At 41.2% G+C, this 22,979-nt stretch overlaps 1 protein-coding gene across 3 annotated transcripts in view; it reads right to left on the bottom strand.

Annotated features, from left to right (window-relative positions):
- MGLL (monoglyceride lipase) overlaps positions 1-22,121 on the bottom strand; it is a 122,942-nt gene extending 100,821 nt beyond the window's left edge. For 2 of the 3 annotated variants that reach the window (XM_011376049.2, XM_011376051.2), the window contains exons 1-2: positions 21,975-22,121; positions 20,559-20,706 (exon numbers count right to left, since the gene is read on the bottom strand). In XM_011376049.2, the coding sequence (XP_011374351.1) occupies positions 20,559-20,683 (125 nt within the window). In that variant the 5' untranslated portion in view covers positions 20,684-20,706; positions 21,975-22,121. Of the gene's footprint in view, positions 1-20,558; positions 20,707-21,974 lie in introns of those variants that run through there. The other variant, XM_023520938.1, reaches the window with a different exon arrangement.
- Positions 22,122-22,979: the final 858 nt, after the last annotated feature.

Here is a 22,979-nt window from a genome sequence, read left to right as displayed (position 1 = left end):
CACAAAAGATTCCAAATAGCCAAAGAAATCTTGAGAAAGAACAAAGTTGGAGGTATCATGCTTCCTGATATCAAACTATACTACAAAGCTACAGTAATCAAAGCAATATACTGGCATAAAAACAGATATATAAATCAATAGAACAGAATAGAGAGCCCGGAAATAAATCCCCACAAATATAATCAATTAATCCATGACAAAGGAGCCAAGGATATACAACAGGGTAAAGACTGTCTCTCCAATAAGTGGTATTGGCAAAACTAAACAGATATATGCAAAAAAGGTGAAATTGAACCACTTTCTTACACCATATACAAAAATAAACAACATGGATTAAAGATTTAAATGTTAGACCTAAAGCCATAAAAACTCCTAGAAGAAAGTGGTTCAATTGTTTATAGAAGAAAATGTAGGCAATCAACTCTCCGACATTGTTCTGAGCAATATCTTTTTGTATATATCTCCTTGAACAATGGAAACAAAAATAAAAAATAAAGTGGGACTACATTAAATTAAAAAGTTTTTGCACAGCAAAGGAAATCATCAGCAAAGTGAAGACAACCTACTAAATGAGAGGAGATATCCACCAATGATACATCTAATAATGGATTAATATCTAAAACATATAAAGAACTCATTCAACTTAACACCAAAACAAAACAACGACAATAACAAAACAAATAATACAATTAAAAAATGGGAAGAGGACCTGAACAGACATTTTTCCCAAGAGGACATGCAGATGGCCAACAGACATATGAAAGGATGCTCAACATCACTAATCATCAGGGAAATACAAATTAAAACCACAATGAGATATCACCTCACACCTGCCAGAATGGCTATCAATAAATCAACAAACAAGTGCTGGCAAGGATGAGTAGGAAAGGGAACTTTCATGCTCTGTTGGGGAGATTGTAAATTGATGCAGCCAATATGGAAAACAGTACGGAGGTTCCTTAAAAAATTAAAAATAGAACTACTATATGAACCAGGAATCCCACTTCTGGGTGTTTATCTGAAGAAATCTAAAATGCTAATTTGAAAAGACATATGCACCCCTATGTTCATTGCAACTTTATTTACAGTAGCCAAGATATGTGAGCAATCTAAGTGTCCATCAATAGACGAATGAATAAATAATGAATCTCCATATGAATTTTAGGAAGAGCTTGTCAATTTCTAGAAGGAATTCATCTGGAATTCTGACAGGGGTTGCATAAAATCTGTACATCAATTTGAGGAGTATTGCCATCTTAACAATATTAAGTCATCTGATCCATGAACACAAGATGTCTTTCTACTCCTCTGGATTTTTTTCAGTTTCTCTCAGCACTATCTTGCACTTTTCACAGTATAAGTGCTGCATTTTTTTGGTTAAATTTATTCCTATATATTTTTATTCTCTTTGTGAGAGTGAAATTGTTTTCTTAATTTCATTCTCAAATTGTTCACTGAAAGTATATTGAAGTACAATTGATTTTTGTAAGTTTATCTTGTATCCTGCAATCTCATTGAATTAACTTAGTTCTAATATACTTTTAGTGGATTCTTTAGGATTTTTATATACTAGATCATGTCATCTGCAAATAGCTATAGTTTTACTTCTTCTTTTCCAATCTGGGTCTTTTATCTTTTTTTCTTGCCTAATTGCCCTGACTAGAACCTCCAGTACATTAATGACTAGCAGTGGTTAGGTAGGCATCCTTGTCTTGTTCCTGATCTTAGGGGAAAAGCACAGTCTTTCATCATTAAATATATTATTAGTTTGAGTTTTTTGTCATTTCCTTTATCAGGTTAAGAAAGGTCTCTTCTAGTTTGTTGGGTGTTTTTATCATAAACGTTTGTTGGATTTTGTCAAATACCTTTTCTGCATATATTGAGATGATCATGTCTTCTTTTTTTTTTTTTAATTCTATCAATATGCTGTATTGAAGTAATTGATTTTCAGATATTAAACCACCCTTGCATTCCTCGGAAAGATCTCTCTTGGTAATGGTAAACAATTCTTTTTTATATTGCTGGATTCAGCTTGCTAGTATTTTACTGAGAATTTTTGTATCAATATTCATAAGAAATAATTGGACTTTAGTTTCCTTTCTTACAATGTTTTTGTTTACTTTTGGTAATACTGGCTGCTTAAAATGAGTTGAGAGGTGTTCTCTCTTGTTTCTCAGAAAGGTTTGTGAAGAATTGGTATTAATTCCTCTTTATATGTTTGGTATATTTTACCAAATCTATTTTACTTAGAGAGATTAGTAAATCTATTTAGGCCTGGGCTTTTCTTTATGGGCATTTTTTGTTTCCTAATTCTATCTCTTTGCTTTGTTATAAGTCCATTCAGATTTTCTCTATCTTCTAAGATCAGTTTTGGTGGTTTTCATATTTCATAAATTTGTCCATTCCTAAGTTACCTAATTTATTGGCATACAATTATTTATAGTATTCCTCTAGAATCCTTTTTGATTTATGAAATATTGGTAATAATGTTCTTTCTTTCATTTCTGATTCTAGTAATTTGAGTCTTCTTCCTTTTTTCCTTAATTTAGCTAAAAATTTGTCAGGTTATTTTTAATTAAAAAAAATTTTTCAATTATAGTTGACAGTCAATATTATATTAGTTTCAGGTGTACACATAATGGTCGGACCTTTAAATAACTTATGAAGTGATTCCCTGATAAGTCTAGTAGTCCCTGGACACCTTCTAGGAGTTTTATGGACACCTTCTAGGAGTTTATGTTTTCTTCTAGGAGTTTTATGGTTTTGGGTCTTACATTTAAGTCTTCAATCCATGTTGAGTTTATTCTTGTATATGGTATAAGAAAGTGGTCTAGCTTCATTTTTTTTTTTGCATTTATCTGTTTAGTTTTGCCAATACCACATATTGAAGAGACCGTCTTTACCTTATTGTATATTCTTGCTCCTTTGTCATAGATTAATTGATTATAGGTATAGCTTTTTTTTTTAATTAAATTTATCGGGGTGATATTGGTTAATAAAATTATATTGGTTTTGAGTATATAATTCTATAGTACATCATCTGTATATTGCATTGTGTGTTCACCACCCAAAGTTAAATTTCTTTCCATTACCATATATTTGACCCCTTTTACTCTTATTACCTTCCCCCCACCCCTTTCTCTCTGGTAACCACTAAACTTTTGTCCATGCCTGTGAATTTCTTTGTTTGTCATGGTAGTTTGTTGCTTTCAGATTTATATGCCACACATATGTGAAATCATATGGCTCTCAATATTTTCTATCCAACTTCTTTTGCTTAGCATGATAATCTTAGGATCCACCCATGTTGTCGCAAATGGCAATATTTCATCTGTTCTTATGGTCGAGTGATATTCCATTATATATAAATATACCACAACTTCTTTATTCAATCATCTACCAAAGGATACTTCAATTGTTTCCATGTCTTGGCCACCGTGAATAATGCGGCTATGAATGTCAGGGTGCATTTATCTTTATGGATGTTTTCAAATTTGAAGAGTAAATATCCAGAAGAGGGCTTCTAGGTGTGGGTTTATTTTTGAGCTCTCTATTCTGTTTCATTGACCTTTGTGTCAGTTTTTATGCCATTACCATGCTGTTTTGATTACTATAGCTTTGTAGTATAGTTTGACACCAGGTAGCATGATACTTTTGACTTTGTTCTTCTTTCTCAAGATTGCTTTGGCTAGTCAGGGTCTTTTGTGGCTCTATATAAATTTTACAATTAGTTCTTCTAGTTCTGTGAAAAAAATGCTATTGGCATTTTGATAGGTATTGAATCTATAGATTGCTTTAGGTAGTATTTTAATAATTTTAATTCTTACTATCCATGATCATGGTATATGCTTCTATATTTGTGTCTTCTTCAATTTCTTTCTTTAATGTCATAATTTTCTGAGTACAGGTCTTTTACCTCTTTGGTTAATTTATTTCTAATTTCTCTTTCTGATAGTTCATTATTATGTAAAAAAATGCAACCAATCTCTGAATATTAATTTTGTATCATGTTAATTTACTGAATTCATTTCAGTTCTAACAGTTTTTGGTGGACTCTTTAGTGTTTTCTCTGTATAGTATCATGCCACCTGCAAATAATGACAGTTTTACTTATAACTTTACATTTTGGATACCTTTTATTACTTTTTCTTGTCTCATTGATCTTTTCTGGATTTCCAATACTACGTTGAATAGAAGTGGTGAAAGTGGAATCCTTACATTGTAAGGAAAATATTTTTAGCTTTTCACCTTTGAGTATGATGTTAGCTATGGTTTTGTCATATATGGCCTTTACTGTGTGGAGGTATGTTCTCTTTATCCCCTCTTGGCTGAGAATTTTTATCATAAATGAATGGTAGGTTTTGTCAAAATGTTTTTCTGCATCTATTGATATGATCATATGATTTTTATTCTTCATTTTATTTATGTGGTATATCACATTAATTGTCTTGTGGATATTGAACTAATCTTGCATCCCAGGAATAAATCCCACTTAATCAACATATATGATGTTTTTAATGTATCACTGATTTGGTTTGCTAATATCATATTAAGGACTTTTTCATCTAGTTCATCAAGGATATGACCATATAGTTTTCTTTTTTTGTAATGTCTTTGTCTGGTTTTAAAATCAGAGTAATGATGGCCTTATAAATTGTGCATGGGAGCCTCCCTTTCTTTTCAATTTTTAGGAATAGTTTGAGAAAGATAGGTGTTAATTCTCTGACTGTTTAGTAAAATTCACTTGTGAAACCATATATTCCAGGGCTTTTGTTTGTTGGGAATTTTCTGATTATTGATTCAATTTTGTTAGTAGTTATTGGTCTGTTCAGATTTTTCTGTTTCTTCTTGATTCAGTCTTGGAAGATTATATGTTTCAAGGAATTTTTCATTTCTTCCAGGTTGTCCAATTTGTTGGCAAATAATTTTCTTATAATCCTTTGTATTTCTGAGGTGTCTGTTGCCACTTCTCTTTCATTTCTGATTTCATTTATTTAGGTCCTGTCTCTTTTTCTCTTGATGAATCTGGTTAAAGGTTTATCAATTTCATTTATCTTTTTAAAGAACCAGCTCTTGGTTTCATTGATCCTTTGTGATTTTTTAGACTCCATTTCATTTATTTCTGCTCTGATCTTTATTATTTTCTTCCTTCTACTAACTTTGGGCTATGTTTCTTCTTCTTTTCCTACTTACTTCAGGTGTAAGGTTAGGTTGTTTATTGAAATTTTTCTTGTTTCTTGAGGTAGGTCTGCATTGCTATGAATTTCCCTCTTAGAATTGCTTTGGCTGTATCCCATAGATTTGGGGTTGTGTTTTCATTAACATTTGTGTCGAGGTATCTTTTGATTTCTTCCTTGATCTCATTTTTAACTCATTCAGTGTTTAGTAGCATGTTATTTAGTGTCGCTGTGTTTGTGTGTCTTTGTGGTTTTTTTTTTTTTTAATAATTGATTTCTAGTTTCATATTGTTCTGATTAGAGACGATCCCTGGTAAGAGTTGAATCTTTTTAAATTTATTGAGACTTACTTTGTGGACTAACATGTGGTCTATCTTAGAAAATGTTTCATGTGTACTGAAAGACAATATATAACCTGCTGCTAGAAGTGAAATATTCCGAGATTACCAATTAAATCCATCTAGTATAATGTGTCATTTAAGGCTGCTGTTTCCTTGTTGATTTTCTGTCTGTATGATCTATCCATTGATGTCAAAGGGGTGTTAAAGTCTCCAACCATGTCTGTACTACTGTCGATCTCTCTCTTTATGTCTGTCAATATTTTCTTTATGTATTTAGGTGTTCCTATGTTCCATAAATAATGACAAGGGTTGTTGTATTGATCCCTTGATCATTATGTGATGTCCTTCTTGTCTCCTGCTTTAGTGTTCTTTCAAAGTCTATTTTGTCTGGTATAAGTATTGCTACCCCAGCTTTTTATTTATCTCCATTTGCATAAAATAGCTTTTTCCATCCCTTTACTTTTAGTCTGTGTGTATCTTTCATTCTGAACTGGGTCTCATATATATGGGTCTTGTTTTCTCATTCATTCAGCTTTCCTATGTTTTTTGATTGGAACATTTAATCCAATTACATCTAAAGGAATTATTGATAGGTATGTCTTTATTGCCATTTTATTATTCATATTTTTATTTTCTTCTCTGTCTCCTTCTCTTCCTCTTTCTCCTTCTCCCTGTCCCTTTAACATTTTTTGTAATACTGGTTTGGTGGCGACAAACTCTTTTAGCTTTTTCTTGTCTGGGAAGCTCTTTATCTGTCCTTTGATTCTAAATGAGAGCTTTGCTGGGTAGAGTTATCTTGGTTGTAGGTCCTTGCTTTGCCTCCCTTTTAATATTTCATAACAATACCTTTTGGCCTGCAAAGGTTCTGTTGAGAAATCAGTTGACAGTCTTATGGCAGCTCCCTTGTAGGTAACTAACTGATTTTCTCTTGCTGCTTTTAGGATTCTCTCTGTCTTTAACCTTTGGGATTTTAATTATGATGCATCTTGGTATAGTCCTCCTTGTGTTCATCTTGTTTAGGAGTCACTGCACTTCCTGGACTTGTATGTCTATTTCCTTTGCCATGTTAGAGAAGTTTTTCATCATTATTTCTTCAGATAGGTTTTCATTCCCTAACTCCTTGTCTTCTCCTTCTGGTACCCCTATGATGTGAATGTTGTTATGCTCAGTGTTGTCCTAGAGGTCCCTTAAACTATCTTCATTTTTTAAATTTTTTTTTCTTTTTTTTTCCGTTCCAATTGAATGTGTTCCACTACCTTGTCTTCCAAATCACTGATTTGCGCTTTTTCTTCATCTAATTTTCTGTTGATTCCATCTAATGTATCTTTCCTTTAAGTTATTGTAATCTTCATTTCTCATAGGCTCTTTTTTTATGGTTTCTGTCTCTTTGTGTAGGTTCTTACTTAGTTCATCTATTCTTGCCCTAAATTCATTGAGCAGTCTTATAACCAGTGTTTTGGACTCTGTATCTAGTAGATTGCTTGCCTCCATTTAGTTTAGATCTTTTTCTGGTGTTTTGTCCTGTCCTTTCATTTGGGATATGTTTCTTTGTCTTCTCATTTTGGCTGCCTCCCTGTGTTTGTTTCTGTGTATTTGGTATATACACTATGTCTCCCAGTCTTGGAAGGGTAGTTTTATGTAGTAGGTGTCATGAAGAGACCTTGGCCTAGTTTCTCCTGTCACCTGAGCCGGATGCTCCAAATGTGTCCCTCGTGTGTGCCCTCCTGTTGTATTTGAGCTTGACCGCTGTTGGCATGTCAGTGAGTGGGACTGACCCTCAGGCTGATTGGCTGTGAGGACTGGCTGTGATTATAACGAACAAGTTGCTGTGTGTGGGCTGACCCTATGGAGCAGGATTTTCTTTAGTGGGGCCTTGTTGCCTGCTGAGTCTGCTCTTTGGCTGTGTCATTTGTAGAAGTGGTTGAGTGGTGCTCTGGTGTTGTCTGAAGCTGGTCACCAGGTGTATTGTTTTGAGGGGCTTCTTGGAAGGGGCTCCAGTGCAGTCCAAAGTCAGCTGCTGCCTGTGCCTGGCCAAGGACCAGTTGGTAGAAGCTACAAAGTGACCTTTGGATGTTTATCTGCCTGTTCTAGACTTGGAAGCCCTTAAGAGAGGTTATTCTGCGAACCAAGGCTGGCTGCCACTAGTGCCTAGCTGAGGGTCATTTAGCAAGAGGTATATGGCATGCTGTGGCCAGCCACTGCTTGTTTGGGGCTTGTGAACCTTTCAGAGATTTTTGGGAAGTCCACAGCATGTGCTGAGGTCAGCTGCTTATGAGAAATAGACACTGAAAGAAGTTCTGGCATATGCTCAAATTGGGTGCAGTGAATCCTCAAGGAATTATCAGGGTGGGGTGAGTTTGATGCAGACTCAGATTTGGTGCCAGCTGGCACCTTCAGGTTGGGTTGGGGGAGGGCTCAGCAAAGGAACAAAATAGCAGAGAGAGCTACTCTTTCACCCCTTGCTGTGATGCCAGTTTATTTCTTCTCGTATGTTCCTGGTGCTTTTCAAGCTTCTGCCCAGTGCTAAAGCTCAGAGTGGGTGCATCCATGCACAAGCCCTTTAAGAGGCATACCTGAGACTTCAGCAACCCTCTGTTTCACCTGGAGGGAATCCCCACTTATTTTCACAGCCAGATGTTGTAAGGACTCCTCTTCCCAGCACTGGTGGTCCAGGCAGCGGAACCAGGTGTGCGACTGTGACCCCTCACTCCTCTGGGGGGACCTCCACAGCTGTGATAACTCCCATGATTTTTAACTTCCACATGTGGGAGCGGGACCAGCTAATTTCATGTCTCCACCTCTCCTACTAGTCTCAATGTGGCTTATTCCTTATACTCTTAGCTGTAAGAATTCTATTCAGCAGGTCTTCAAGTGATTCTCAAGGGTGGTCGTTCTATAATTTTCTTGTAATTTTGATGTAATTGTGGGAGGAGGTGAGCACAGCATTTACCTACTCTGCCATCTTCACCAGAAGTCAAAAGTTCAAAATTGTCAGTTTTGTTGATCTTTTCAAATAACCAAGTTTTGGATTCGTTTATTTTCTCTATTGTTTTTCTATTCCCTATTTCATTAGTTTTGACTCTAATCTATATTATTTCTTTCCTTCTGCTTACTTTAGGTTTAATTTTCTATTTTTTTCTAGTGTCTTAAGGTGGAAAACTGGTCCTATAGCCAGGCCTGGCTGCAAATGACACAAGAAATCAAGGAAAAGGACACAGCAACTTCAGACAGGCTGGGCATCCTTATGAAACCACAGAGAAGCACAAATATGAAAAGGCTGGACCCTTATCCAAGGTCAGCATGGAAGATTTCCCAGTTGCTTCTAATGTACTAGACTATAAATAATAACCACCCCAACCTGATGCCTGACTCTATAATGGTTCCCACATAGCCTATACAATAAGGCCCAAATCCTTTAACATGTCAAACATGTTACAATCTTCTGAACTGTGCCCCCTCCCCCAGATTCATATGTTGAAGCATTAACTCCCAAGATGACTGTATTTAGAGACAGGGCCTCTAAAGAGGTAATTCAGGTTAAACAAGGTCACAAAAATGGGGCACTCGTCCAATAGGACTGGGTCCTTATAAGAAGAGAAAGAGACACCAGGAATGTGTACACAGAGGAAAGACCTTGTGAAGAAGGCAGCCATCTATAACCCAGGACGAGAACTCTCACCAGAAACCAACCCTGTCGGCACCTTGATCTTGGAGAGGAGAAAAAATATTTTTCTGTTGTGTAAGCCACTGGTTGTGTTGTATGTTGTTATAGCAGTCCAAGCAGACTAATAAAATGGCCTCAAATTCAGGCTCCTGAACCAGCCATTCCAAACTCATTTTCTACCATGTACTTTAGACTATAGTTTCCAAAGAATTCCTGTTGTTTTTAAAACATACCTCCATGCCTGTGTGAAAGTGGTTCTTCTTGCCTAGAATGGACTATTCTACCTTTAAGAGCCAGATTAAAATCACCTAAACTTTTCTCTAAAACTCTTACACAGAATGCATCACCCTCACAAGCAAACTCCCCTGTGTTGGAACTGCCTCTCCAGTAAATGTGCAGAAATGTCTTCAAAGGCAGGGAAAGAGTATCTTCACTTCTATAGTTCCAAAATTAAAATGAGATATGGCTCAGATAAGGTATTCAGAAAGAACTCATATATTTGGAAGTTTGTTCTCAAATGGGCCCCGAGTCTCCGTGCTATTTGTGGACCCTCCATTGTTGTCCTGCATGGAGCTGGGTTTACAACTGGAGCTCAGTTAATACTTGTTGAATCATCCCCCTACATCAAAAAAGGAAACAGACCTCATCACCAGATTCTGGTGTCCACATTGACTCCTGTGCTAACTGGAAAACACTTCCTGTCATCCTGCAATTCTCACTCGTAGATGCATTTTCACATATAGAATTTTACTTCAAAGATAAATTGGCTAAAACACAGCCACCTATTATCTCATGGAATTACCTGCAGGGAACATTCTCATTCCAAGTGTTATTAACTTCTGGATTTACGTGCTCCATTTCCTGCACAAAATGTTAGCCCCTCTGATCTACACTCGGTGAAAATGTTTCTGCTCTTTTCTTAGAAAACCATGCCAAAAGGGCATTTCAGAATCATCTAGCCCAATCATCTCACTCTAAATATGGTAACTTAATACAGTAATTCAAAAAACATGTTTAGATCTCTTATTTTGGGCCAGACATGAAACTCTACAAGGGCCAAGCACTGGAGAAGACAGAATAAAACAAAAGCCCTGGAGAAGCTCATAGGTTATTCTACCACCATGAGATGCAAATTATCCCAGAGTTATATAAAAGTTATATAAAACCCTCTGAGAACTTGCTGGAAGGTCTAAGAGAAGGTATCTTGTCTAAAGGTGCTCAGAGGGAGAGGCAGAATTAAAACTTCAACCCTGGTTTCCCAACTCCTAGCACGAAGATCTTTTCTCCACTTGGTAGATTTCAAATATGGCCACAAACTAATCTCCCTCTTCATCCTTGATCCTTGCCTGTGCCCTCCTCACATACCACCTTGGGGCTGATTTGCTTTGATTGTGGGACATTCGAAAACTTGGCACAAGCAGTAACTCGAAAAACACTGACACATTGGAGTTTGCTCTTTTGTTGCTATTGAATGTTGCCACTTTAAGAACAAAGCTGAGCTAGCCTGTTAAAGGACAAGACCATGTGGAGAAGAACTGAGGTGCTCCCACCAACAGCTTGTCAGACATGTGAGTAAAGCCATCTGAGACCAGCAAGCCTCTAGCCTGCCTGCCAGTGCCCTCAGAGGTAGCAGTGGACCACAGATGCATGAGGAAGTCCAGCCAACAATAGCAGAAGAACTATCCAGCTGAGCCCAGCACAAATTGCTAACCCACAGAACTGCAAGCTAAATTACTAATGCACCCAGACCACCCTGCTTACTGTGTTGGAGTAAATGGCGGGATGACACCTGCAACAATTTCATTCCTTGCAGCACAAATATTTCCATACCACCCTGATACACAAACAGGACCGAAGGAGAAAGACATACCAAAGACTGAAGTAACCAAAGACATGGACCACTAAAATCCAAACGGATGCTTTTACTGAGATTTGTATTGACTCCCAGTCATACTCACTAAAGGTTATTTGGTTATCCTGCCAGTCAGGAGTCATACCTCAAATAACGTCACAGAGGTTTTTTTAATGTGAGATAAAAGAAAAGTGCCCAATTATCCTAATTCTGTGTTATCTCAGAAAAGAATTTCACCACTAACGATTTCTCTTATGGCTTTCTTGTTTCATTTACATTGTCAACTATGCACCTAGCATCTACAGAAGTTTATCAAGAGTTTGAAATCTCACTGAAATGGAACTGACTTTTAACGATTAAGGTGGGGGAAGGAAATAACCTTAAGATTGGCATAAAGTGGGGAGAGCAGTAAAGAGGAGTTTGTGAAGACCATTACTGCTTTTACTCTAGGCCTTTGTGACTGACTAGCATGGTGGAAAGTAAGGGATAATGGCAGGTAACAAACAAGATTGACACATGGTCCTCAGAGCCCAAAAGACCAACCAAGAAAGTAGCCAAAGAGGCCAAACTAAGTGATAAGAACCAACACACACATCATTTACTGTATGCCAGGCATTGTCCTCCACACTTACCTCTAACATGCACTACCACTCTGGGAGAAAGGTGCTATTAGTCCTCATTTTAAAGAATGAAAACCGATGCCCACATTGGTCAAGGAATGTATCCACGGACAGATGCCTTGTCCAAATGGACCGGCTCTGGTTCTGGTAGTCCAGTTCCAGGGCCCAAGCTTTTCTCCATTGTACTATCCTGCTTTGCTTCCCAAAGAGAACAGTTTTACCTGAAACATGTCTCTTCAAGTTTGATTGAACAGGATAAACAGAAAAAAAAAGAAACCTTCTAAAATGTCTAAAGGCAGTAATTTTCTAACCAGGGACTTTTCATCTCTATTCCAGTAGGCTGTTAATGTCCCGGAGAAACTGACCTGTTTTGACAAAAAGAGTTAACCAGAGCCTACATATGGCTAAATCTGCAGTTTTCTCCTTGACCTCAAGCTTTCTCTTTATATCCTTTTCCTTGCTTGCCCCCTTTTTATTTGAGGACTCCTTACCTCATCTGCCACATTCTTCTCTTATTTTCCTAGAGGCCTCCTGGGCTTCTCTTCCTCTTCCATTTTCTGCTTCCCATCCCATCTTTTGGTTTTCTAAGTAAGTCTCCTGCCATCTTTCTGAAGTCCATCCACCACTCCCATTATTCATGGGCATAACCTAATACCCACACACACTTCTAACCACTGAAAACAGAACCACCCAAATAGAGATGTGTCAAATGGCTTCTGGCAGGGAGAAGAAAGTAAAATTAAGACCTCTCCAAGCTCTGACCCAAACTGGACATTTGTTCAAATCCCTGCTGGTAAGGGCTAAGTTGTGGTTTAAACCAATAAGAAGAAGGCATGGAAATAACTCCTGAGAGACAGTGTGGAACAGAAGAAATACATGGTCAGGAGACTGCCCTTGGCCCCATGTCAGGCTCCTAGAAGACATCGTGCTTACCCTCTGAACCTCAGTCTTTCCATCTGCAAAAAAAAAAAAAAAAAAAAAAAATTCCATCTGCAAAAAACATCTGCACTGAGGTCATAGGGCTCCCCGTTGAGTTTGTCTATCTTCCTTTCCAGAAAAGTGCATATATTCACATACTCATGATGTCAGAAGGTCCACAGACTCTAATCCCCTAAAACTTCAGAAAAGTCCCCAAGGTTATGGAGAGTTGCTTTAAGGATACCTGAAAGTATCCTTAGTGCTCAAGTCTGAGTTTCTCCACCAGAAAAAAATCTAGCTCTGTTAGTAACATGCTCACATGCCTCTTTCCCCTTGCTGGAGCAGATTCATTCATTCAACATATTTATTAAGCTCTTACTAAGGGCTGGCCACTGTTCTAGGCACCAAGGAAGGACACATGTGCATAGTGAAGCAAAACACTGGGAATACTGAATTTTGGTGAGAAAAGTGCATCACAATCTCCGTAATATAAGCCTTTATTGGGTCATTCACCCCCAAAACCTGCTCTCTGGAGGTAGCAATATGAGATGACCAAGGCACAAGTATCTTAAATTTGCACAGGTGTAATTTCACAAAGTGATCCACTTCCATTCTGATCTCTATTAATTCTGCTCCATTGAACCTTCTACGTATTACTGTTTTTGAAAACTTGTTCAAGGAAAGGTCAAATTCTCCTAACCTAATATCAACTGAGGATATGTTTTTCCAAACCCTCTTTCTTTCCTTCTATTCTTCCCCTTTTCCTCTTCCTTCCTCCTCCTTCCTTTCACTTCTTTCTCCCTCCCTCCCTCCCTCCCTCCTTTTCTTTCAGAATGCTGATAGAGCTGTGACCTCATGAGAACCAGTGCATTTAAATCTTTTTGTCACTGCACACAGGAGGATTTGTTGGACTCCAGGAAAAGAAACAAACAGTCAGCAGAGCCAGAGAGAGAGGCAAATTAGGTGAAGGCTACAAATGTGAAATCGGGCAGCTGCAAATAGAGTGACACATAGTGCACAGCTTCTCCTGCAGCCCTCTTAGCTACATACAGCCCCCTGTTATAGTTGATCAGGCCCTGAAATGTTACCTCCGGTGCCACTCAATGACCACCATCAGCATCCCCACCCCTCCCCCGAAGCTGTGTGAAATGAAAAGAACATCCTACCAACAAGAACCTTGGATGACCCTAAAATATGGGACAAGGGTCATCTTGTAATCTCAGCTGTAAATTCACATCATTAAAGGCTGGTTCCTGCATTTATACAATAACCAATGGTTTGGTTTGCATTCATGGACAAAGTGCATCTAGGACTAAGATCTAAACCTAAAAGGTGCCGATAAATAGACAATGGTGGACAACAGTTGCTATTCAGAAAGCAGCTTATTTTCCTATTTTTTTTCTTGGACTCCACTGCAAAACAAAGCCAGATTTGTATTTGCAGAACATTCTTATAGCAACTGGAAGAAATTATCCCTTAACGAAGCTGTTGGAAAAATCAACTGCAAGAATAGCAGCCGGCCTTTCCTCTTGCCATCAAAAGGTCTTTGCTATTTGAAGAGTCTTTAAAAAGAAGCCCAGAAGAGATGCCCTATTTAAAAATAAGGCAGTTCGCTATGCTACAACAAAGGCAGAAGCATCAGAGGGAGAAATAACAGCTTCATATCTTAAAATAGGCAAAAGAAATTGAGGTGCTACTGAGAGGCATAATCTGATTAAAAATAATGTGACATTGCTATAAAATGCACAGCAAGGTCCACTTTCGCAGAGTTTGGGTGTAAATTTCATGAAACAACACGTGTAAGTCAAAGACATTGGATTTTTGAGCCCTCATTGTGGGGAGGCAGTGTGAAGCATGATTCCTTTCTTACCTCTATGAGCTTCTCCCTGTCACTAATATTTTATTGGTGATGTGTGAAATGTACCTCTGTGGCCTGGCCACACTCCCTCTCCTCCTTTTCTCCTACTAGTGTATTCCAGGCCTACTCTAATGAAGTGTCCCACAGCACACTGGGTGGCACCACCTGAACTCAATGTCAGAGAGCAGCCTTGGCATTTTTGGAGCAGAGAATAAAGGTGTGTGTTGGGAAGGAGAGGCCCACGTCCCATGTACGCCCATCATTCAGGAAGACACCTGAGAGCTTTCTTTTGTTCCCTTCACCGCCCATCATCACTGTATGATCAACTTTCATCTCCCCATCTGCTATTGCCATGTAGTACCATGAGCCACCAGGCCGTGACTCAGCCCTCTTCACCGGTCCCCTGGATTGCTGCAAACACCTCCAACCAGCTGGTTGTCCAAGTTACAAATCTGACTACACCATTTTTTTAAAACTTGTCCAAACTGCTACCTCCCCAGAAGGTTCAAGACCAGCCCTGTATCTTGGCCTGCAGGACCCCCTAGTGCCTGGCCTCCTCCTACTTCTCTAGCTTCGTTCAGTTTCTGCCCCTGCTTTATGCCCAGTAAAGCCACGCTGATGCAGCTACTGCTTATCTGCCCTGGTTCCCTGCCCTGCCATATCCATCTCTCAGGTAGAATATTGTTTAAGGGCTCTGGTTGAAAGGGTAGGTAGGAGCTGAAATCCAACCCACACTCTGCTCACCAAGCCACACACTTGAAGAGCTGTGTGGGCTCCCTTTTCTAATTTACACAAAGGTTCTGCATGGCTAAGCGGTGGTCTTATTTCTAGGTACCTGTCACATCGTATGATAATTGTCCACATGTTCACCTCCCCCTGACCCTTTCATCAAACAAAGCAGTCTTTGACACTCTCTCCCTACTCTGGTGTCCGACACAATGCCTAGAACACGTAGACTTCCATAAATACAAGTTTGTCAAACTGACTTGTTGAATGGGAGGGTGACTACAGCTAAGTGGGAAGAGCAGAGGCAATCGCAGCATTGTACCCCTGAAACCTGTCTTGCTACAGAGGTTCTGGGGAGCCCCAAAGCTATCCTAGCTACCCCCAATCAGGGAAAAGGACCAAGGGCTGGGTTTGGGGGAAGCTCAGCTGTCTTTGCACCCTTGGAAACCAGCAGAATGGAGTTCAAAATGGCTTCTTTTAGGGACAAATAAGAGATGCGATTTGGTCAACTCCGGGAATGTATCAACAAAGGTAAGTAATGCAGTAACACCTAGTCATATAAGAGTCAGCGGGGGCCACACAGGAGGCAGAAACACTCAAGGACATAAGCAGAACCTACAACACAGTTGCCCAGAACACTGAGCCAACTAGGTTGGGGAAAAGAAAGGCACAACATAACAAACTTACAACCTGATTAGAAAGCCTAAGGAGGAGAGAAGAATAGAGGGAGAGAAGAATCAAATGCCCTTCTGATCTATGAAAACAAAATCTCCAGAAGGCAGTGAGTTTAGAAATTATGTCCAGCCAGATGGTGAGGACTCTGCATCTCTGAGGTCTGGATCCAGTTGGCTGGGAGGGCCCCTTATCTTCTGGAGCCACAGGTGCCACACCCAAATAGCTAGAGGCTGAGGAACACATTATGAGGGTGGCAGGAAGAAGAATGTTTTTTAACATTTAAATATATCCCAGTTTAGGGGAATTGCTTCTTTTCCAGGTAAATTTTCATAAGTGGGAGGAAGTGTCCTAAGAGGGCATAACCCAAAACTCCAAATACAGGTTGGGAAGATTTCTTGGAGAAAGGGATCGATGTGACCCAGGAAAGGACAAGGTAGAGGAAGGGGATGTGCACTGAGCCCCACTCTGGGGAGAAAGAAATAAGGAGCAGCGACCCGTGGCTTACTGACCCTAGGCCCACTGACAATGGCCACCATTCAAAACCTGGGGATGTTCCAGAACTGATGCCACATCTCCCTTGTTAGTCCATCCCCCACGATGTGCCCCACTCCCAGCCCCAAGAGGAAAATCTGGAAAACCACACCAGCAGCAGACTACCTCTGGAGCATAGGAGACTGGTGGAGCCAGAGAGATAAGAGGAGGCATCCATGGTGAGGGCATGGCTGCAGAATTACTGGATGGAAAAGCTAGATCACTGAAGTCGGCAGCAAGAAAGAAAAAGTGGGCAAAGCCAGCAAAGTTTAGAGAAGGAATTCCAGTGGCTTGTGTTCTACAAGGTCTCCATAAATGTAGCAGAATTTTGAACAAAATGCTAAACGGAACTTTCAAAGATGAGTTACTTGCAATTCTCCAGGGAGGGTTGGGAAGGCTCGCCTCCCTAGGGGTTTGTATTAGGATATCTACAAGCAGAGAGACAACTGCATGTTGAAACAGCTCCCTCAGTACACTGGTTGTTCTCGCAAACAGAAGATACAGAAAGGAAAGCTTATCAGCTCTTTAGAGTTGAATTGCTACCCAGATACAAAGTGCACATGGTGTGAGGGAGGTTATCAGCTTTAAAGAAAGATGAAGAGCACCGAAGTATTTATTCAACACTCATTTACTTCATGTTGGGCCTTACTGATGAACAGATGAACGTGACCTGGTCCACACCTGGAACTAACCGTGCTAGGAGTGGCGGCTGTATAATCATATAATTACAGCATGCTCTCCAGCCTTCCTGTTCAGACAGAATCAAAAGAGGACTTTTTGGGAGTCGAGTAATCAAACTGAGTATTGTTTCAGACCACTCCCGGCATCCTCCCGATAATGTTAAGTAGTCAGTCACTCACCACGTGGAGCAGGAGCATCTTCACTGTTCTGAGGATAGCTAAGTAATATTCAGACATTAATTTAAAGTTGTTCTTTAAATGGACTGAGGGCCACTCAGTGGACTGAATTCAAAGGTGCTAAATATTACTCAAGGTCATAAGAGTCTGCAAAGCAACTCAACCCTCACCTGGGCCAGTCTCCACTACCCTGACAATACCATCAGTGGAAATTTACTGAAGAACCAGCATTTCAAAATTCCAAAGTACCAAAGAATCTCAATAAGGCAACCAGTCCCCCAGGGCATCATAAGATTTTTTTGTTTCAGAATGGATACATATCTTTAAGCTATTTTCCACTTTAAATGTATTATGAGCAAATAATTAGGGAGAATCGATTATTCTATTACTCTTTACCAACAAAAATATGTAAGAATTTATCAAGACACTATTTATAAGACAATTAAGAAGAGCAATTTACTTGGAGCTAGAAAAATCTGGACTAAATCCATGACTGCTGGCTGGTCGTCTTGGGCAATAATAATATTTGTCTCACAAGTTGATATAAAGATAAAATAAGATCATGTTTGTACAGACCTCCTCAGAACATACGTGATAACATACTTGATACTCAATTAATATGAGATAATTCTTCTATATCTTAAGTCTAATGTTTGTTATTATCATAAATGCCATGCTACTACATGAACATGAATTTGCCTTGGTATTGCCAGAGGTAGATTTAAAATCTCTGGTTCATAATGACTAAATCTTGAGCCTCTGGCCTGCTATATTAAAAACAACTTTGTGCTTGGACACACATTGTAACAACTATACCAAGAAATGCTTACTTCTTTCTTAGGATCTGTTGTGAAGAGGCTGGCGTTTATAAAGACATAATCTGTTTCCGTAAACAATTTCAGTCAGTTTCTCAGCCATGGCTGACACCTGTAATCCAGTGTTGCTCTGAGCCACCTACAGAGCCAGTCTTAGAGCTCAGCAAGTCTCCTGAGGGCAGAATGTTCTAAGAGGTACTCTGGGGAGGCCCAAGAAGCTGGAGGCAACTTGTTAACCAGAAAAACAACCCAAACGAGTGACAATTAATGGAGGCAGGCACAGACCCCTCACTGTAAGATGGCCTCTTGGGGTGGCTTCTTAAGTCCCAAGGGCCTCTATGAGAAAGATAAATAAACAAGCAAACTAAAAGGAGCAGGTGGACGAGTGAGAAGGTGATGTTCGCCTGTGCGTAGATGGTAGAGTAGGGAAGACCCTGAGCTGAAATGGAGGGAAAGGCCTGGAGGACAGTCCCTGGAGGGGATAGGCTGTAGCCATTGGTGACCTGTGGTCCCCTCCCCCTTCCTAAAAGCAGCAGGCAGCAATGTTAAAATGCAATATCAGAGATAGCCCAGACCAAGTAAGAGGGCAGGCTTGCTCAGCAGCTGAAACAAAGCACCTAGTCTCAGTTATTAAGATAAGGAGATGCTTTGTACCAGATATCATAAACCTCTGCCCTGAGGCCCTCACTGCCTCCTCCTCATTCTCTAGCTGCCATCATCCTTTTTCCAGGACCCCCAGCCCTCCCCAAGATGCAGCAAGCACAGGGTTAACATAGGTCACCACAGCGGGCCTCTAGGACTTTCTCACTGATCCACAATGATTGTGAAATGTTTTAAAGATCCCTGACAGAGGGGCGCCCCGACCCCAAAAGGGAATTTATTGATCTGCATCATCTCCAGGGAATAGAGACAGAGCCCCTGGAGGTGGGTGGTCTCCCAGTGGGCTCTGGAGCTGGGGCCAGGCTACCTGAGTTAGAATGCTGGCCCTGTGACCTTGGCTGTCCCCTAATCTCCCCCAGAAACATTTCTCTTCCAAAGCCCAGGGCCCAACAGCCTCAATCATTTACCCTATTCTTATTACCATCAACTTCACACACAAACATTGACTTCTGAGAGACAGCTCTGTCTAAACTATTGGGTTGCCATCTCTAACAGAAAAAAAGTGAAGCAGCAAAGGGCTCCCCGCAAGGCAGCATCAGCCTGGAGACTGTGAAAACCACTCACAGCTCTTCCCAACTCACTCACCCACCACCCTGCCTCCATTTTAGAACTGTCGGCCCTCTTTCTTTCACTGACCTTGAATTAGGACAACCTTCCAATTCAACTGAGAAAGCACCCAGAGTCTGAGACTTGGACATTAAGAACTTCTACTTTCAATTCTTTGTCCTCTTTTTATATATTAAAAAATAACTCACCATATACCACTAAGTTGTTAAAAATTAAACCAAGAATATGCAATTTTACAGCCAGTTAAGTCAGAGTGGAGAATAAGTCAGATGGAGCATAAAGATAAGGCTTGGCGACCCTCTCTTCCTCCATCTGACACATTTCTAGAAGAAATTTTTAAGAAAGATATTGCTAAAACTGGTGGAAACAATTAACAACCCATTATGATAGCCAGTTTGTATAGCTGCCTTGAAGCTATGAGTTTAAGCCAGACCTTTAAAAGTCCTTAGCTCTGGTTTTTTAATGTGCAGCTACCTGGAGTATACACCTTGTTGAAGATATAGGAAACATTTTATACCTGTGCTAGGGTTGAATAATTACTAAAACCCAAAGGGAGATATAATCATATCACACTATGTCCCCTCAGGAGGCATGAGGCCTTGGAAGAAGCAGGTAAAATATCCATGGAACAGAAACTGTTCACTCATTACTAGGCCAATTGGTTACCACAAATAATTTCTTTCTCTACATAACACAAACAAGCAGAGTTGTTTCATACAAGAGAAGAGGAGCAGCAGGAGACCAGCTGTCGTATTGTGTGTAATCCTAATGCCTGTTTCTGATAACAAGACAATCTTGATGGAAAATGTAGAAAGTAATTGAGCTGGCAAGAAATCAGAAGGAAATACCCAGACCCCTTGCTTCCTAGTTAACGTATGGTACCTTCTGCAGCTCATAATCAAACAGGAAAAGAGAGCAAAGGTTACTACATATAAATATAATTGATTTTCTTATCTGATTAGGTGGTTTTCTGTAATTGTTGGATTTAATTTTAAAGAAATTCCTGTGCAACGGGAAATCAATTCCATTACAAAAAATAAATTCATGTGGAATTTTTGTTAACTGCCATACGGTAGAATCCTTATCCTAGTTGTTATAACAAAAATATAACTCCTGCTTCTTAATTAAAAAAAAAAAAAAAAGATAAAGTATACATGTCAGCTTTGTTAACATGGCTGTGCTTAATGTTAAAGTGGCATGTGAAGTAGGTCATGGAGATGGTGGCCCTGCAGGAAATGCTACATGAAAAGGAGGAGAGGTAGGTGTGAAGGTGCCCATGCATCTCGGGGAGACTTACTTGGGAGTGCCTGCGGGTTTCCAGTATTTGCAGAAGAGGTATTGTCCATCGGCATTGACCAAGTGAGGGAGGTCCTGGTACCTAATGTTCTGCGGTGTCCGCTTGGGAGAACTTTCCTCGGGCATAATTCCGAAAGGATCTCCAAGTCCTTGAAAGAAAGGAGGATGTAGTCCAAAGTAAGAAACATGGAAAAAAAAAACAAAAAAAAAAACACACAGAGAAATAAGAGAGAAAAGCCTCATTCAGAGTCAGTAACACTTTTTTTTTTAAAGCAGTTAAAAAAAAACCCTCCCTTTCAAAGATTTAAAAAATATATATATATTTCTTGCAATCTCTCCAACTCTAAAAAATCCCATTTGTTCTTAAGAAAATGCTCACTTTATTTTTAAGTGCCTCATTACAGCTTTCCCCCCTTCCCATCTGTGTTTATTTTAAATCATTTCAGGAAACTTCATCTTAAAGAATATTTTAGCTGTAATCAAGTGGAAATTATAGTCAGCTCTGTGGATATAAAGACCAGCTGCAAGAAAACCCAGCCATCTTCAAACCCCCCAGGAAGTTTCAAGGGGGAACAATAATGAAGTGATGGTGCTCTCATTAATTCCTCTGCCTGAAATTCTAAAGATGCCGGGTGGACGAACCTGTTTCCATCATATCCTGGCTCTTGCATTCCACAACCACGACAGCCTGGAGAATCAGAGCCAGGCAAATAAGGGCTGTTCCCTCATCGCCGCGGTCACAGCGAGGCATCAAGCAGCCTGAGCCCCTGTCCCCTACACCGCGCCCGGCCCCCAGATCCTGCCTTTCAGGCTTTAGGCTGCTGAGCCCGGGAGCCTGCTTCCAGCTCTCACTGACAAGCTCTCCGGGGCTCCCCTCCCTCCCCAGGGAGGAGAACAAGCGCCTGCAATCCTTCACGACTAGTTGGTGTCATCACTTTTCCTAAACAAATCGCTAGAGAGGCTTGGAGAAGGGAGGGGCAGGGAGCCCAGCACCCACTGCCCAGAAAACTGGGAAACGCTCCGGACACACCGAGGCCGCTCTCACACGCACAAATGCGGGTCCCTGAGGTAAGGTCACCCCGCGGCTCCTGACAAACTTTGCTTCCTGCCTTTCTCCGACCGCTCAGAGAATGGAGCCCCGCAGCTGTCACTGGAAATGCCACCGGAAAAACCAGGCGACTTCGAATGGTTTTCTGCACGGGGGCGGCGAGGAGTGGGAAGATGGACTTGATGCGGATAAGTTGGTTTGGGGGTTGGTGCGAGGGAGCAGGGAGGGCGCGCGCGCACACACTGGTGTACACACACGCGCGCACAACGGGTGTGGGAGCCCACGCCGAGCGGGCCGAGGACCCCGAGGCTGCTTCCCACCCCTGGTGACGGCACTTGCAGGCTGGGACGGGGACCGGGAGGCAGTTACCGGGGCCACGAGCGCCGCTGTCGCGTTCCCGGAGTGCCACGGGTCCTAGTCTGAGGCGGGTCAGGGCCCGGCCGAGCTGCGCGCTGCCCGCTCTGTAGCGACAGGGAGCGGCGTCTGCGCCGCCACTTTATCCCCAGGCTGGCTCGCGGTGGGGGTGGCCCGCGGTGGGTGGGGACGCGCGAGACTGGCGGGCGGCGGGCTGCGCGGGGAGGCGGTGCCGGGGGCCCACGTGTGCCCGGCCCACGGGGAGGAGCGGGGGCGCAGCCCGCAGACCCAGCCATGTGCTCCTCCCTCCCGCTCTCTGGCAGCCGCGCCCCAGGGTGGCCGCTGGGGAACTGTCGCAGGACCTTGAAGGAGCTGGGCTCTCAGGAGTCTCAGCGCAGGACACGCCATACCCACGCGCACACACACACCATGAGCTCACACAGACCCGCACACAGACTACGTACATGAATATAACACACAGAGATTACAGATACAGACAGACAACACACAGGGACACACAAACACACACATGCATACAAACCTCCCCACAGATACACACATGTATGCTACACACACACAGACACACAGACATACTCAATACACAAAGACAGACAGATGACATCCACAGAGACACATAGAAAGGAACACAGACACAGAGAGGCACACATAGACATATCTAGGCATACACACGTGTCACACACATATAAGCAGACACTCATACACACATATAGACAGTCACACTCACATCCACATGGAGACATACACAGTCGAACACACACATAAAAAGCTGGTGGGGTCAGTGCACAAATCCCCAGGAAGTAAAGCAGAGGAAGACTGATGCAAACCTTGTTCCTCCGTAACCATCCTCAACAACCCTCCTGGTATCCCAGGAGCTGGGCCCCCAAACAAAATTGGTGGTGCATCTGCATAGTCCAGGGGAAGGTCTGAACACTGTCCAGGACAACTGCAATGTAGCTTGAGGGGGTACAAGCAGGAGCACTGGACTGAGAGTCCAGATCA

Source organism: Pteropus vampyrus, unplaced genomic scaffold (assembly GCF_000151845.1).
Source record: "Pteropus vampyrus isolate Shadow unplaced genomic scaffold, Pvam_2.0 Scaffold285, whole genome shotgun sequence".
Classification (NCBI taxonomy): Eukaryota; Metazoa; Chordata; class Mammalia; order Chiroptera; family Pteropodidae; genus Pteropus; species Pteropus vampyrus.
The sequence above is the reverse complement of the archived record's forward strand: the minus strand, read 5'-3'. Positions and strand labels throughout refer to the sequence as shown.